This window comes from Gavialis gangeticus, unplaced genomic scaffold (assembly GCF_001723915.1).
Source record: "Gavialis gangeticus isolate Ggan-Ray unplaced genomic scaffold, GavGan_comp1, whole genome shotgun sequence".
In the NCBI taxonomy this organism is placed as follows: Eukaryota; Metazoa; Chordata; order Crocodylia; family Gavialidae; genus Gavialis; species Gavialis gangeticus.
The window spans coordinates 33,323,960-33,340,793 of record NW_017729022.1 but is presented as its reverse complement, the minus strand read 5'-3'; the positions used below and the strand labels follow the sequence as shown (position 1 = coordinate 33,340,793).

Below are 16,834 nucleotides of genomic sequence, written 5' to 3'. Positions count from 1 at the left end.
ATCAGGGCTCATGGGGCAGAGGTGATTTCTTTCATTAGACCCACAAGATTTTTGCAAAAAAGAAAAGCGTTCTGCACAAGAAAATTAAAGACTTTTCTTTTTTTGGTAGAAGTCTTGTTGGCCTAATACAAGATATCACCTCTGTCCATGAGACCTGATTATGCAAGAGAGAAGAAGGGCGAGACGCTGCAGGGGCAGCGCGTGTGCGAGAGCGCGCGAAAGAGCGACGAGGAGCGAGCTCCTGCCGGCGGGCGTGCAAGAGGAATCCCCTGCTGAGGCAGTGCGTGTGCAACAGAGGGAAAGCCCGTGGGGGGCCGTGGGTGTGTGCAGGTGTAGGTACGTACGTGTGTCAGTGTCCGCGCACGTGAAAAGCGAGGACTAGAAACCCCCGCCGGGCTGTGCGCGGTATCAGGCCGCGGGGCGGTCGGGCGCGCGGGCGGGAGTGGCGCGGCCGGCTGCCTCCTCTCGCCCCGCCCCGGCGCTGCTCGCAGCCTTTATACAGAGGCGGTGGCAGCGGCTTCGCCTCGGCTGCTGCGAGCCCGGCCGGCCTGGCGAGGCGAGGTAAGTCCCCCTCCCTGGGCGGCCGTACCCGGCTGATCCCCTCGCACCACAGCGGCGCGGGGCGCTTAGGGGCTGCCCCGAGGGCCCCCGCGCATCCCGGCCCGCCCGGCCCCGCACGTGGGGGGCAGCGGGGCGGTGCGGAGCTGCGGGCCCGCCCTGCCCTTCCCGTTTTGGCGCTGCAATCACAGAGCGGCGGTTGCCATGTTCGCTGCCATCTCCTTGTCCTCTTGTGCTGGCAGCGCTGCAGTAGCCTAGTGGCCGGAGCCACTGGGAGCGCTGAAAATGTAAGGGCCGTGTTAGGCAGTAGTTTGGGGCAACGCTTAACTCCGGGACTGTCTGCCTGTTAACACTTTAAGTGGCTTAAAGCGCTGGCTGTGTAGCTCAAAGTTGCGCCCGGCCGGGGCGGGATGATCCCTTGATCCGCATAACCCAGCTCCTGTTCTGTCGGGGTGTGAGCACTCCTCACAAATGCTGCTGCTCACGTTGAAGGTGTGAGTGCAGCCTGGCACTGAGGTGACCAGCAGATGCACAGCTGGCAGTGCAGGGAGGCCCTAAAGCAGATGACTTGCCTGGCTGCAGGTGGCTAGGTTCGGGCGCCTTCTGCTAGCTGGGAGTTAGAGGGGAGTAGGGGGATGGAAACACTCAGGCACTCAGGAAAGCAAAGTCATTCTGAGCTGCTGTCCCCAAGTGACTTTGCAGCAAATGAAGCTGAGAGTGGGTTTGCTTTCCTCAGTGCCTGAGTGTGCTGAGTGCTAAGGGCTGAATGGACTTTAATTGCACTTCCTTGGCAGCAGTGGTGCACATCCTCTCTGAGAACAGGGGGAACTGGTATGTGCCCCATTTACTTAATCGATTACTTGTGTTCCTGGCAAAGAGACTTCTATTTACAACAGGTTTTTGTGTTGACTCTACAAAGACATGTTTTGCCTGGTATACAACCAGTAAGGTCTGCTCGCTCCAAGTGCCCTAAAGGTTCAGCCGATCACAAAGAAAACCCATCATTTTGGTGTTTTACCTAGTTCTTTTATCAGAAGCAGGCGAGCAAAAGGTTTTTTCCTGTAACAATTTCTGGAAGTTGAAGGGTATAACAGGTAAAACTTCATTCTCTGTTAACGTCTGAGTCTGGCTATGCTTGGTGCTGTACCAAGTTGCTAGCTGCCCTGAGGATCTTGTGTTGGGGAAGCATCGATAGAGTCTAATGTTACAAAATCCTCTTTTTTACAGAAGCATAAATCCCCTTGTTGTATTTTCTAGAATAACTCTGATTTCACCAGCTGTAGTTCAGGAGTGCAGTAGCAAGTTGCCTTAAGCATTTGGCTATGGATCCGAAGGCATTAATTAGAGCCCACCATAGTTTTATACCAGAGGCCATACCCAGTCAACCTCAATGTAAATAGGTGCTGAGTCACCTGGGCAATAAAGGGAAAGATGCATGGATGTGATGCTGGGCACCTCACTTGCTGAAGGCCACAAACTAGTATACCTTAACAGTTCCCCGTGGGTCACCAAGGCTTGAGTAGATATTATTATTATTATTATTATTATTATTATTATTATTTCGCCCTTATGAAAGCAGGGAGTGCATTACAGAAGTACATTATCCACTGTGGGGCTTTCTGAGGCATGATGGGGAAGCTGTGGGATCTCCTTCATTGGAGACTTTCAACAAGAGGCCAGATAAAACAAGGAGCCCTGCAATCTGTGCAGGAGATTAGACTAGGTAGTTTCTTCCACCCCTCTGCCTACATCTGTTGTGATTTGTGTAAAATGGCCAGCTCTGCCCAAGACAAAACCATTCTGGGAGGAAGGAGGTCTGTTGCTCTTTGATCAGGTTCCAAGAGTGACTTGTGGTCCATAAATATAAGTTTGAGGAAGGTTTTCACTGGTTGAAAATGAAAATTACAGGGTAAGAGTTAGCTTGTGTTATTGGGGGCATGGGGGAAATCCTCGCTAGCTGAGGGCATCTTAACAGCATTCTTGGAAAATGGTGCATAACTTGAATTCATATAAAGGTAATGCACTTTACAGTGTAACAAATAGGGATACGTTCCAAGATGTTGACACTACTGCCCCCCAGACCCACTTCTACAAGACCATTTTGGCACTCACCAACAGCAGACAGTACACGCAAGCACAGGGCACCATCATAATGGGGACAGCAACTACAGAAACGTGTTGCAGACAACAAGCGAGGAGCACAGATCCACACAGGAGACTCTATTTTGGTGCACGTCACTCCCACAGTGCACCACACAAAGCAGCTGACTCTGCAGGCTTCCACCACATCGATTGCATAAGAGTGAATTTACCTTGCATATAACAAATTTTTGGTATCAAAAGGGTCATCACATATTTGCACATGCAGAACCCGCATAAAGTGAGGGAAACCTGTAAACAGGTTCCTAAACCAATTGCAGAATAGGAGCAAGTGTCTTTAAACACTGCTTTGTAACACAAAATGTCTCCAAATGTCTGCATTGAGTGTGTGGGTGTCAATTCTTAATTTAAATATTAGTGACTACTGATTTAATCCTACAGTAACATGCTGGGACAGAACCTGAGTATTGTCATGACTGCAACTTGTAGTCATAGAGAGCGATTTATACTAGCCTGATGATGAGAGAGTCCTTTTGGCAGGAGCATGCTGGAAGTCCAGGTGTACACTCCTCAGGAGAGGAGGGTGGCTGCCAAGAACATGTAAACTAAATACCTCAGAATTACCTGGCACCATTGATGAAAACATCTGGAAGTGTTTAGTATCACTTCAGTATTTTTAAAATCATTGAAAGCCTGCTAAAACCAGCAGCAGGATAACAAAGTTCTCCTTACAGCTTTCATAAGCAAGAACATCTTTCCTGCCCCTCTGGGAACTCAAATATTAACCTACCTGTGAGGCTTTCTGCTTCAGCAGAGATCTCTGTAGGTTAATATGGACAACCCCCTACTTAAATGGGTTGGTTGGGTGTGATTTATCCCCCACTTATTTTATGGACAGAACTACAAACTTATCTCCTTCCTTTTGATGTCTTTAACCATACAGTAGAAGACAGACTTGAAAGATGAACAATCTTCTGCTTACAGATAGCTTAAGCTAACAGCATAGCTCCAGAAGAATATGGATGGTGCTGCTATATAAGAGTGCTAAAAGAGAAGGCCGTTAACCTTTAGTGCATCAAGGTTAAGGAAGACCATGATGTGTCTGGGTGCATGTATAGCCTTTACCACAATTAGGTGCACAATTGGGGAATCATTTAATGGACTGTATCCTTTTCCTGCCCTGTTTGGAGTAGGGCAGTGCAACCCCCTCTTTACAGCTGGGGGCCGTGAAGAACAGGCTAGATAAAAAGGATTTACAAGGAAGTCTGGCTGGAAACTGAACCAAAGTCTCAAATTCCAAGCGAGTGCCTATCACTGGACCACACTTCCTCCTTCCTACAAAATTAAGAATGAATCATGTGCACAGGACTTCAAATATGAAAATCAAAAACAAGAAGCAGGTCTGCTTGTGAGACCAAGGAAGAAATCCTAATTAATAAACGATTTCTACTTGGCTGGTTCTGAAAGGCATTCAACATAGAAAAAAATCTCTTCTCTATTCTGCAGTTAGTGTGTGAGGGTTTGAAAAAAGAACGCAGCTTATATCCATCTTACTGTGGGTCCTGTTTGCCATGATCCGTGTCAGCTGCTGTGTGGTAGCACAGCCAAACACTTGAACAAAAGAAATGGAATCTTAATTTTTAGACTCTGCAGTGAAGCCAAGAATGACGACAAAAAGTAGTGGTAAATGTCATAAAACTAACTTTATGAGCTTGTGCAAAATCTTAGTTATTCCCAAAATCATGGAGAAATGGCCACATTTAATTTCTTGAAAATATCTTACAAAAGAATTGCTCACTACTGAGCATCTCCAGCTCAGTAACGAGCATCTCCATTGTACGTGGAACTACTAAGGGACTTCTGTATTGCACAACAGAACAACTTTTTAAACTTTTTCTTGGGAATTTGCTAAAGAAGCCCCAGTTTGAGTTAATAAGTTAATCTTATTTCCCCACATTTATGAGTGGCTGTTCTGTTGTAGTGGTACAAAGGTTTCTTAAGAGTTACTTAGTAGCATTCCTTTGTTGGATATTGTGCCACCCTCTCCACATACTCCTGAAGGTTAACTTTTACTACAGAACAAGTGGAGCTGTTGGAGAACTAAACGCAGCAGGATGCTTAAGACTGGTGTTCCCATTGCACTTGGGAGACACTTAGCCAAACTACTTCAGGCAATGCCAGCAGTGAAATAGCAGCAGTGCAGGCTGACCCTTGGCCAGGCAGGATACCTGCAACACCAGCTGAAGCCTAAATTGCTGCTAGCCTAAAGTTAGCTCAGCTGTTCTATTGCAGCATGCATGTACATCAGGTAGACAGAAGGAGCAACAACAAACGGAAGAACACAGATATCAGGGGAGGTAAAAAGAGGTGGTTGGAAGCAAAAGAGGGACATGTACACATTTATAATAAGGAGGGGTAAGCATTGGTTTGGCTTAAAAACAAGTTCAGAGGGGAAAGGAAAACATGTAATGGGGTCTTGACTAATTCCTTAGCATGCCTTGGTTCCAAGTATGGTCCTCAATACAGTATAATTAGCATGTGAGTTCTTTCCCTTTGTCACACACCCTAGGGGAGGAGTGAGTAGAGGGAGAGAAGGAGGCTGCATTCTCTCCTTTCAAAGAAACTAAACTTCCCTACTATGAGCTTGTGCAAAATCTTGTGGGGGCACTTCTGAATGTAACTAATGGAGACTTCGTAGTCTATGGCCAGATAACAGTTGTCTCTCTGCTGCGTACTGGATTGCCAAAATGCAACAGAATAAAACTGAAATAACCTATCAGGTTTACAGTTGTCACTTAGAGCTCTGTAGGCAGTGACAAGGGTAAAGGGTCATGTCTACTTTGTGCTGCCTCCTAGAAGAAAAAGCACCAGAAGCAGCTAAGGCAAGTAATGAGATGCTTTGTTTTTTGAGAGGGTCATTGGTGTCCAGTGGTCAGAAGGGAGTTGGAGCATTGTTTTGTGCTCTTGCCAACCATCATGGTGAAGATGAAGCTCACAGCACACACTAAAGAGAATTTCCACTAAGTGGGGGTAGGAGAGATACCAGGATTCACCTCTAGTTTTCATTAGGATAGTGTTTCACAGCTGACCAAAGATGTGCACAAGAGGAAGCTGGTTGCCTTTTAAAGGCTTAATATATTGATGCTTCACGTGTGCAGACATGCATATAAATAGATTAATACTACGGCACCCATTTAGTGTATATATGGGTGAACCTGCATCAATAAAATTGACTTTAACACCCTTTTCTTCTTTTAACACACTCTCTCTCTTTTTTTTTTTCTTCCCCTCTCTGTCCCCTTGCTCCCCCCTGCCCTCTTTCCCCCCCCCAGTTAGCTGCAGGGTTTCTTAGTAAAGCACTGAGAGAGATCCCAACTGGGCTTCTATCTTGTTAAGCTGTGTGAAGACGGTCACAAACCCTGTCCCAAACGATATCCAACATTTGGGGTGGTGGGGGAGAAAAAAGGTAGGAGCAATTAGGCCTCACGAAATAGCTGAACTCTGAATTGTCGTTAGACTCCTAATCTGTACATCTCTTATAGTAAAGCCCTCTTCCAGCTAACTTTATGTGCTCGTGCATACAGTTACCTTGGTAGTCTAGGGAAGAACAAAGAAAAGAAAACTTGTCAAAAGGCAATGTTAGCACTTGCCTTAAAGGCAATGGCCTTTAAATAAATTGTGGTGCTGCCTCAGAGGACTACATCTGTAGCCATAGCTTGATCCTCTAGCTCAATAGCTCCCACCCTCTTTCAGAGTTGGAGGAAGGGCTGTGGCACATGGCTCGCTTGCCTCCTGCAGTGGGTCTCTGATAGCCGAAAGCTGATGGGAGCTGCCTTGTGCTGCGCAGCCCATCCCAGTCCAGCCCTCTCATTCTTATCCTGGAAACAGATATGCAGGTGGAACTGTCCTGCATGCCTGTTTCTGGGAGGATGGCAGGAGGGGCCAGACGGGGAAGGGCTGTTTCTGACTCCTTGTACAGACAGTCAAGAAGCCTGAGGCAGAATCTGTGGCAGTGTCCTTCAAGCTGCGTAGGTTAAACCAATAGCCAACTGCACTGATGTTCAGTTTTCAAATGGGGAAGGCGTGCGCTGACCCAGGCCAGTGGGCACCAGAGCACATCTCCCAGCCTGCTGGCCATTGCCAGCCCAGGCAAGTGTCCCTGATTGGCTCCCCAGTACATGCTCCCAACCTCCTGAGTGTACTCTTCTCCCCCCCCCTCCCCCCACCTTCCCAGCTGCTGTCTGGATGTTGGCCCACCTAGGGGCAGCCTCCCTGTCAGGGGGTTTCCCCAGCCCAGACAGCCCTGGAGAGCCAAGGGAAACACCCCTTTCCCCCAGTTCCCAGCTGCTGTTTGCTTCAGTCACTGCCATAGGAAGAAGTCCTTCCAGCTGGGTGCCTGCCCATGGAGCCCTGCATGGGGGCACTGGGGAGACCCCACCCCAGCCCAGAGTCCATCAGTCTGCTGCCAGTCTCAGGGATAGCCCAGATTGGCTTCAGGGAACAGAGGGAAATTCTTCCACTTCACTGCAACTAGTTTTTCTCAGACTTGCAGCAGCTGCGGGAAAACTGGCTATGGGAGAGCAGGAGAACTTCCCTTTGCTCCTTGAGGCTGCCTGGGCTAGGGCAAGCAGCTTTGTGGTTCTGGGGGGAGGGGAGAAAGGATTCCCTCGGCTCACTGAAGCTGCCCTGGGCTAGGGTGAGGGGAAAGCCCCCAAGATGGGAGTCGCCTGATGCCCCCATGCTGGGCTGCACTGGCAGGCACCTGACTGGGAGGATGTCTTTTCCTTCCCTCCTGTGACAGCAACTGAAGCAATCAGCAGCTCGGAAAGGGAGAGTTACTGAGTGTCAAGAAGCCCCCACCACATGCTGTGTAGCCCCTGGGTGGGAGGGCACAGGTCTAGGGATCTGTTCCCCTGCCCCTACCCCACCTCCCTATGCGCTGATGGATGGACACGGGCAGGAAGCAGGCTAAGGAGCAGAAGGGTGAAGCAGTCCTTGCTCCACTGGAACAGGCAACATAGCCCTGGGATGCTGGGGGACTATGAATTAGTTTGAACCAGGAAGGATCTGGGACAGATGTGCCATAAACCAGTTTGACCTAAATCCATTAAGTCTGACATTACATCCAACCAGCCCAGCCAGGCTTATCTTAAACTGGTTTTGGCCACTTTCAAACTGGTTTATGTGTGCTGAACTTCTGTTACAGGTTTAAATCAGTTTCTGATCACTTAAACCGGTTTATGTGCAACTTCTGTCCCTAGCCCTTGAGGCTGATCAGAGCCTCAGTGCAGCAGGAGGGCATGCAGGACAGTTGTCTGTTTGTGCACCCATGAGGGGGGCTCACAGCACCTTGGCTGAAAATGTAGTGCTCTAGCCAGCAACAGTGAAAAAATTTCACTTCGTAGAAGTGAATAGCTTAAATATCAAACCAGAAAGTGATTTCCTATAGCTTTGTATCTTAACAAGACCTTACTAAATGACTGTAACAAGCTAATGTTTGGTTCTACAGTCTGATCATTTTTCTTTAGCAATTTCTTCAGTAACTTGGTTCAGTGGCTGTACCTGCTTGAAGACAGTAGGAGTTCACGTAAGTAGCAATGGGATGCCTGGGGAACAAACCCCTATTTGCCACTACATTTCAGAGAAACAAAATGTACTTATTGTCCTAGCAAATGGCTCTCTAGTGAGGTGAACCTTATGCCTTATGCTGTATTCTAACTAATATACTCTGCAGTAAAACAAAATGCCATTGTTGGCACAATTGGTTTGCTTCCATCAGAAGAGAGGCCTGGGATTAATGAACCATGGAGACTGAAATTACATCCATCTGGGAGGGTGTTCATTCATGGTACAGTAAAGCCCTTATGCATGCAGCTCTACTTTGTGCATATCCAATTTATGTAACCTTTCAAAATCCTGAAAAGGGAATGTAAAACATATTTTCCCAAGCCTGTATCTTATGTTTCTGTGTCGATCAAATGTAATAGGGCTTGATGCATACAACAGTGAACTTCCTAATAGGAGGGCAGGACAGGGAGGCTCGTGTGCGCTTAAGTCTGTTCCCTTAAGCTTATTTGGAGGGTCATACTGCATTGCAGATCAGCGTGTACATGCACACGCAGGCTCTCTGACCCTGTGGGTTCTGTTCCTGTAGTGTAACAACACAATGACAAAACATGTTCTGACTACTGACAATGCTTTCTTGTATAACAAACTCTTTAAGAGTCAAAGAATTTGGAAAGAATAAGCCTGGTAGTTAGGCACAGCACTGTCTATAACCACTGCTGAAAAACTCCAGTAGTACCAAGACTCTTAAAACTACAGCTCTGAACCATTAAAAAAAAAAAATATATCTTGTCACTTGCAATTTGTGTCACTCCCACAGAATCAGGATGCCAAACTGGGGAGGAGGTAACAAATGCGGGGCCTGCGGCCGGACAGTCTACCATGCTGAAGAAGTCCAGTGTGATGGGAGGAGTTTCCACAGATGCTGTTTTCTCTGCAGTAAGTGAGTTTTCTCTGCAGTTCTGTGGCCAAAGGAATAAGCTTGGTTTCACTTATTGACCAAAATTGCTTACCTCCTCATGCCATGTGAGCACCTAGATCACCAAGGGGAGGGCTAGTCCAGTATCCAGAAGTTAATTCTCCTAATGCAGGAGATTATATGTTCAACTGAATACAGGACTCGCCTTGCCTATCCCCCACCTTGCCTCAGTTACTGAGACAAGATGCACATTTTTGGAGTGAGAAACTTAAACTTGAGCATTGTCCAGACAGGGAAAAAGAACAGCAATAAGGCTGGATTTGTTTTGCTATGTGAACTTCTGCCAAGCTTCTGCCTCTGAATCTCAGGCAAAATAGAATGGACTGAAGATATTATTATGGGCCCTTCGCTTGAATGAGCGTTCCATGCAGATTGTGTGGGATGTTAACACATTTGTACTTTGGTTGAATTTCTAATGAATGCATTTAACAGAGCCAACATCCTAGCCCTTGGCATAGAGGACTGTGGATTATTTCAGATAAATAGAATCCAGTGCATTATTTTTCAGTCTAACCAACAAGTCGGTGAGAGATGGGAAAATACTTTTTTCTACTGAAAAGTTTGTTAATTAGGTAACGACTCACCTTAAATTCTAGACTGGTTTGCAAACTGCGTGCCTGACTTAAATCGAAGAAGTTAAACTTACTGGAAATCTGCAGTAGCACTTCAGCAGCTTTCTGGCACAGAATAGCTAAGGACAGATTTGATTCAGTCTTGGTTTGTAGAACACTGCTGTATTATAAACTGGATGTCATTCAAAAATAGCTTGCTACTAATACATCTGAAACATACCATCTGTGTATTTATGATTGGACATAGGTGTGCCTGGTGTCTTGGGTTCCTTTTTCTCTTACCTTTTGCAGCAATCCTAAGGTGGGTTTTTTCTTTTCGAGTGTGTTGTAATAATTTTGGAACGTAGACCCAAGAGTTGCCTTAACATGTATCCCTCAAGGACCAAAACAACAACATGGTTCTACCAAGTTTAGAATAGAGAGACTTAGGGCAAAATTGTTTCACCTAATGCATGCATCCACAGATGCATCTCAAGCAGGTCCAGGGAGGTGATACTCCCCCTGTCTGTGGCCCTGGTCAGGCTGCAGCTGGAGGACTGCGTCCAGTTCTGGGCGCCGCACTTCAAGGGGGATGTGGACAATGTGGAGAGGGTCCAGAGGAGGGCCACTCGCATGATCAGGGGGCAGCAGGGCAGACCCTGTGAGGAGAGGCTATGGGACCTGAACCTGTTCAGCCTCCACAAGTGAAGGCTGAGGGGGGATCTAGTGCTGTTTACAAACTAGTCAGAGGGGACCAGCAGGCATTGGGGGAGTCCCTGTTCCCCCGAGCACTACCAGGAATGACTAGAAATAGCGGTCACAAGCTGGCAGAGGGTAGATTCAGAGTAGACATCAGGAGGTGCTACTTCACTGTCAGGGTGGCTAGGATCTGCAACCAACTTCCAAGCGAAGTGGTGCTGGCTCCTACCCTGGGGGTCTTTAAGACAAGCCTTGACAATCACCTTGCTGGGGTCGTTTGACCCCAGTACTCATTCCTGCCATGGCAGGGGGTCAGACTTGATGATCTGCTCAGGTCCCTTGCGACCCTACTAACTATGAAACTATGACCAAAGTGCAACTTGAGACTAATGCAAGGGTTTATAAGCTTGTTCCTACACTTATTTGGTAACACGTTTATTAGTCTGAAGTGCACATTGGTCATACACTAGGTGAAACATTTTACCCTTGGCTTATTAAACATTTGCATGTTGTCCATCTTCATTATATTGAATGAAATCCGGGGGTTGATGAAACAAAGGTTCCTCTGCATCTCTGGAGCCCTCTTAGCCTTTGATGTGGTAAAGAATCTGATGTAGTTGAGCATCCAGTCCAAAATTCTAAATCCTGTTACAAGAGCACGGTTTTAAATATAAATAAAAGCATTGGAATTCCTGTAGTGAACTTGGGCAAGTTGCTTAACTTTTTGTCGTGTCTGTTTTCCCTCCCCCCCCACCTCCTGTCCCCCTCACTTCTGTGTAATATACTGATACTAAAAAAATTAAACATCAGAATTCACCATCATTTTGTCATTTGGACAAAACTGGTACCTAGAAAATGCTGCAGGGAAAGGGACTGTGGCTAGAAACTGTCAAAACCCCTTTTCTGCACTGATAGATGCCTAGCTTCATGTAACTTGAAGCAGAAGTGGGGAAACTGCTGACTTGAATATCCTGGTTTTCTGTGCAGTCTCATTCATCAAACTACAGCAAGTTTCTATTCTTTAAATGTCATAACCATGAAAGGGTGGGAGGAAATAGAGTCCCTTTATAGAACTACACATAATTCACCAATTCAAGAGACAGTTCTTTATAAAAGAGACTATCTACAGCTGCTTATAAAGAACTGTGGACAGGGAAACCCATATCTGGCACTTTGACATTTTGGTTTACTGTGTGTGGTGATTTAGAAATTGTCCCTTCAGGCAATTTTCACTTTTTCTTTCTTTCTTTTTTTTTTTTTTTTCCCTCTAACTTCCCTTCCCCTCATCCACAGTGGTCTGCCGGAAAAACCTAGACAGCACAACTGTAGCAATTCATGATGCTGAAGTTTACTGCAAATCCTGCTATGGAAAAAAGTATGGTCCTAAAGGTTATGGTTATGGCCAAGGAGCAGGCACTCTCAACATGGACAGAGGGGAGAGACTGGGTATCAAGCCTGACAAGTAAGTTAAAGTCTTCACTGCATCTTACTGTAGTTGGAGCATGATCTTTGTTCTGAAGTTGTCTTCATATGTGTCTTAAAGGTCAAATGCTCTTGACAACCGTATCATGATCTGGCATCTAAATGCAAAAAAAAAAAAAGCAAAGAATCTTGTACTAGAGAACCAGTGTACATCTGAACCATGGTGCCCTTGCAGTCCTCATGTCAACTTCCATTGACATCACTAGAACTTGTCACTTGAATTTTTACCTGCTGCTAAATCTGTACTGCATCTGGGTTGTTATATTAGTACTGGCTTTATGCAGATACTTTTTATACTCTCTAGGACCTTGCTTGTTAAGTTCACATGCTAAGTAGGATCTGAATACTATGGTCCATTAAGCTGTGACATGACTTAAAAAATTTAAATTTATTTGAATGCGAGAATTATAAAGATGTTAATGTGTAGCAAATCTAATACTTCTTATTTTTGTTTTAAGCATAGGAACAAGTGCCTTAACAAGTAGCAAAAGTGCCAGGTCCAATTTAAAAGAAGAAAAAGCCTTGTTAAAGTGGAGTTGGGTAGAAGTAATTCAAAGTATATCACAGAGCTTAATCTAAGTAAGAGTTGACAAGTTAGGGCATCTATTGTCAAGATAACACTTTCTCTTTTTAATGACAAGAGAGGCCTCCAACTTCTTGGGGGCACTTGATGGACAGAATTAGTTCTTTGTGAAGCTCAGATCTAGCTTCTTAAATCTTAACAGCTGAGATTTGGATGATGTTGAGTGTGTGTAGTCAGCAGTACTAGTTTTTAAATTTGCAAAAGTGGTTCAGGCCTCAAAGCCAGTATGGCATGATTCAAAAGGATAAATAGGAAATGCTTTATTGTAAAGAAACATATCAGACAGTTGCTGCTTGCCTCACATTTTGATGCATGATTTGTTCATATCCTCCATCTCTTTATTATGCATAATTAGATATCCTTATTAACACCTGATGTTAAAGTTGTTTATCCTAATATACGCTAGCAGTGAGTTGCACATTGCATCTCTTCAGATATCCCCTATTTTCTTTGTGTTGGAGGGTAAGAGTACAAGACTTGTTTCTAAACCTCTGACCTGCTCCTTTCAGCACTCCTTCGCCTCATCGACCTACAACAAATCCAAATACTTCAAAGTTTGCTCAGAAATTTGGAGGTTCAGAGAAATGCTCCAGATGTGGTGACTCTGTTTATGCTGCTGAGAAAGTAATAGGAGCTGGAAAGGTAAGGTGGTATGGTAGTTGGGCTCCTTGTTAAACAGGTTTGGGTTGCAGATGTTGCAATTTACTTATGAGCTTGCTAGAGAGAACCTTGCTTCCTAGCATGTTCAGCCAGAACAGAGTAGGTGTGCCAGTAGAATGCAAAGTTCCTTACGATGGTGGTTCCTTAGAACAGAAAACTCCTATCCAAAGGGGTTATTTATAAACCAAGCCAGAACTGTGCAATTAATGGATACACTTTATTTTTTTGGCTTAGCAGCTATAGCAAAATGAATACTTTGGGGTGGATCGACTGTGGTGTTTGTCCTTGCCCAAAAAATACAAAAATACAAACAAAGAGCACCCTGGAATACTCTAGGCCTGGAGGTTCAGGCACTTTGGACAAATAGCAAGATGTGGGTTCAGATCCCTTCAGAGAGAAACTGAACCTGGGTCTTCAGCAATCTGAGTGCAGACTTGGGAATTAGAACAACCAAGTAAAAGTGAGTTGCAACTATGGCTTCAGTCCTTTGGTGGTAGTCTCTTGAATCTGTCGCTAAAACCATTACTTTCAAATGAGCCCTCTGAATTCCTCTCATAGTTCAAGAGGACTATAATAACTCCTTTTTAAAATGAGTTCTATATGCCAGCTTCCAATAGTCTCTAAGTTAAAGGTGAAGGAAGACTAAATAATTTGACAGCCCACCTGCTCAAGATTTCTTGATTTCTCAGTTACATGCATCAGTATTTAATTTCAACCTGCTTACTGTCCATGTTTAATAAGAACTACTGTCTCATGGGTGAGCGATCTAAAATGATTACACTAATCAACATATAATCCTAGAACTTTGTTTGTTTATCTGGCAGGAGTCTGTACTGGTGAACTTGTTGCTATCCAAGTTACTCTGGCTCTTGTCTTGTAACTAATATTTATGGAGTGTGTGCACTTAATTTTTGTTTTGTTTTTTTGGTGGGCGCCTTTCTCCTTTTAAACTGTATACTGTACTCTGTTTCCTCTTAGCCTTGGCACAAAAATTGTTTCCGATGTGCCAAGTGTGGCAAGAGTCTAGAATCTACAACCCTTACTGAGAAAGAAGGCGAAATTTATTGTAAAGGTAAGATGAACAAACATGTCCAAAGCCTAATTACTTACTGCTCAGAGGAGCATGCTGTCTGGAGAACAGAGATGCTCTAGTTAAGAATCTGGGTCCGTTTCTGGAGTAGAAATCTTGTGCTGACATAAGGAATCTTTTATCTTGACAGGGCTGAACAACTTTGAATTCATTATTGCTAAAAGCTGTGCAGTATCAAACTTAATGATGTTTACTTTTGAGGCCCAGAACTAGACAACTGACTGACTGGGTACTCTTCTAGTGTTCATGACCTGCTCTGCAGTGGTGGGGCAGTAGGAAGGTAGCAAACTGTAAAGCTGCCATAAAAATAGATTAGGAAATAAACTGACAGTTATCCTGACCATGCTTTGTGTAACCAAGCCACCTTACTCTTAAGACAGTAATTCTTAACCCTTTTAGACTTGAGGCACCCCAGGATAGATGCAAAAATACCACATGGAGAAGGCCAGCTTTTAGTTTTCACTTATTTTTGACCACAGAAAAATATTAGAGCAATCCTTCTATTGCAAAGAACTCAGAAAGACCACAGTGGGTCAGAATGTATTTAACTCAGTAGATTCCTGTTTGAAATCTTAGTTTATTTTGTGAATCATGTTTGCACACCTAACCATGCTAACATTCATTGTATGTCACTCTTGAAAGTCGCTCAAGGCACCCAGGGTGCCATGGTACGCCAGTTAAGAATCGCCGTCTAGAAATCACTTAAGTGCTGGTCTTCAGCTTTGGATAGTGCTGACCTGTGAACTGCTCTGTCTCTAAGGATGTATGGATGGCAGAAGCTTGCTTTTTTTTTTTTTTTTTCCCTCCCAAGGATTCTCACTCTTAAGGAAGTGATTTTCAAATATAGTGCTGTAATACCCTGGAGTGTTGTCAGATCTCTTGAAGGGTGCTGTGGGGTGTGGACATAAGGGTAGGCTGCAGCTGTTTGCTGCTTGGCCGCTGCCCTTCTCTCACTACCCAGCCCCTCTACAAAGAGGTAAACGCTAAATGAACTAGTCTTTTTAAATGGGGTACCTCAAGTCAGACAAGGCTGAGAATCATTGACCTATAAGTTTCATCTAAACTAGGTATTGGATAAAGGGACTATTTTTCAGAAATGCTGAATAATAGGAATTTCTGCAGGCTTCAAATAGGTGCTTGGTTTCTCTGAGAAGTCTGTTCACTCTCCTGCTTATGTATTTACCCAAATCCAAGACAACACTGGATTTAAAGATGACCCCTTGGTAATTTAGATTCTATACAAATTTATAAATGTGTGTGGTTTAAAAAAAATTCTATATATCAGTGCTAATTAGTGGAAAACCACCTCTTACATTTTCTGCCCTGCCCCCACCCCACTCCTGGAATGGGGAAAGCAGCAGCAGCAAGGGGTGACAGGCCAGACCCCAATCCTTGTTCCTACCTGCCACCTGTACCTGCACCCTCTTCCCCCATGCTGCTTACTTTCTGCCATAGCTCTGCTCTGGAGCAGTCAGCAACAGCTCCTCACCCAGTCCCACTCTGCTGTGCCAGGAAGATGTAGTGGCAGCTCACAGATGGGCTGCACCAGGGCTAAAGGGACTGAAACAAGAGCAGAAGGTAAGGGGAGGAGAGGAGGTAGCTGGGTTGTTTTTGGAGGGCTACACAGTCCCCTAGGCCACATGCATGGCTATCCACTATTTTGGCCCTGTTCCATCCCTGCCAAATGAGCCATCATGGCCTGAGGCAGGCAGTGACTAAGCTCTGGCTTCAGACTTGAATCCTGGGCTGAAGTTGACCCTGAACCACTGCCTGCCCCAGGCTGATACTCAGATCCAAGTAGTGCATTTTTTCTTACCCCCATGCTGATTGGGAGAGAATACTGTATTGACTTGATTCCAAGATGAAGTTAATTTCAGGCACAAAGTCTAAAAACTTAGACATAGTGGGCAAATAACAATGACTTTAAGAGGGACAACTTTTTTTTCTTCCTTGCAGGTTGTTATGCCAAGAATTTTGGTCCCAAAGGATTTGGATATGGCCAGGGAGCAGGTGCCCTTGTTCATGCTCAGTGAAGGAGGAGCTGAAGTCAACCTCCTGTAACTCACTGAAATTCTTCCTCTGTGAAAAGAAACTGCTTCTTATGTGTTACTAACTACTGTGAAACTGATACTAGTTTATTACTGCTAATGCAAAGTTTTTATCAAATATTAAAACACTGCATAATTCTCTTTGCTTGTGTATGCCATGTTAACACTACTATTCTTCTCTAATAAACCTTTTGCATAATATGACTCTTCTTCACTATTAAAAAAAGAAGAAAAAAAATTAAGTCTCTGAATGTCACAGTAAAGAGTGTGAGAGCAGAGCTGGAATTAGATGCTTGTAGGTGGTGTGATATTTAGATCCCTACTCAGCCTTCATGAGATGTTTCTTGTAGGGAGAGACGGTGTTAACCATGAAATTAGGCAGAAATCACCTTTTTAGAGAAACTCCTTGAGAGACTGGGGGGGGGGGTTCTTTTTTTGAACAAATTGCTATTTAAGGCAGGGATTCTTAACTGGGGAGCTAGGGTCCCTTGGGGTGCCATGAGATCATTTGAAGGGTGA

The 16,834-nt window shown here is 44.9% G+C and overlaps 1 protein-coding gene across 6 annotated transcripts in view; it reads left to right on the top strand.

Moving 5' to 3' along the window:
• The window catches only part of CSRP2 (cysteine and glycine rich protein 2), a 25,239-nt gene extending 8,698 nt beyond the window's left edge, over window positions 1-16,541 (top strand). The window contains exons 1-6 of one of the 6 annotated variants that reach the window (XM_019514768.1): window positions 306-330; window positions 9,044-9,162; window positions 11,746-11,914; window positions 13,027-13,159; window positions 14,156-14,249; window positions 16,224-16,541. In XM_019514768.1, the coding sequence (XP_019370313.1) occupies window positions 9,051-9,162; window positions 11,746-11,914; window positions 13,027-13,159; window positions 14,156-14,249; window positions 16,224-16,300 (585 nt within the window). In that variant the 5' untranslated portion in view covers window positions 306-330; window positions 9,044-9,050 and the 3' untranslated portion in view covers window positions 16,301-16,541. Of the gene's footprint in view, window positions 1-305; window positions 331-478; window positions 565-824; window positions 846-8,224; window positions 8,246-9,041; window positions 9,163-11,745; window positions 11,915-13,026; window positions 13,160-14,155; window positions 14,250-16,223 lie in introns of those variants that run through there. The other 5 variants (XM_019514767.1, XM_019514769.1, XM_019514771.1 and 2 more) reach the window with 5 other exon arrangements.
• The last annotated feature ends 293 nt before the right edge of the window (window positions 16,542-16,834 follow it).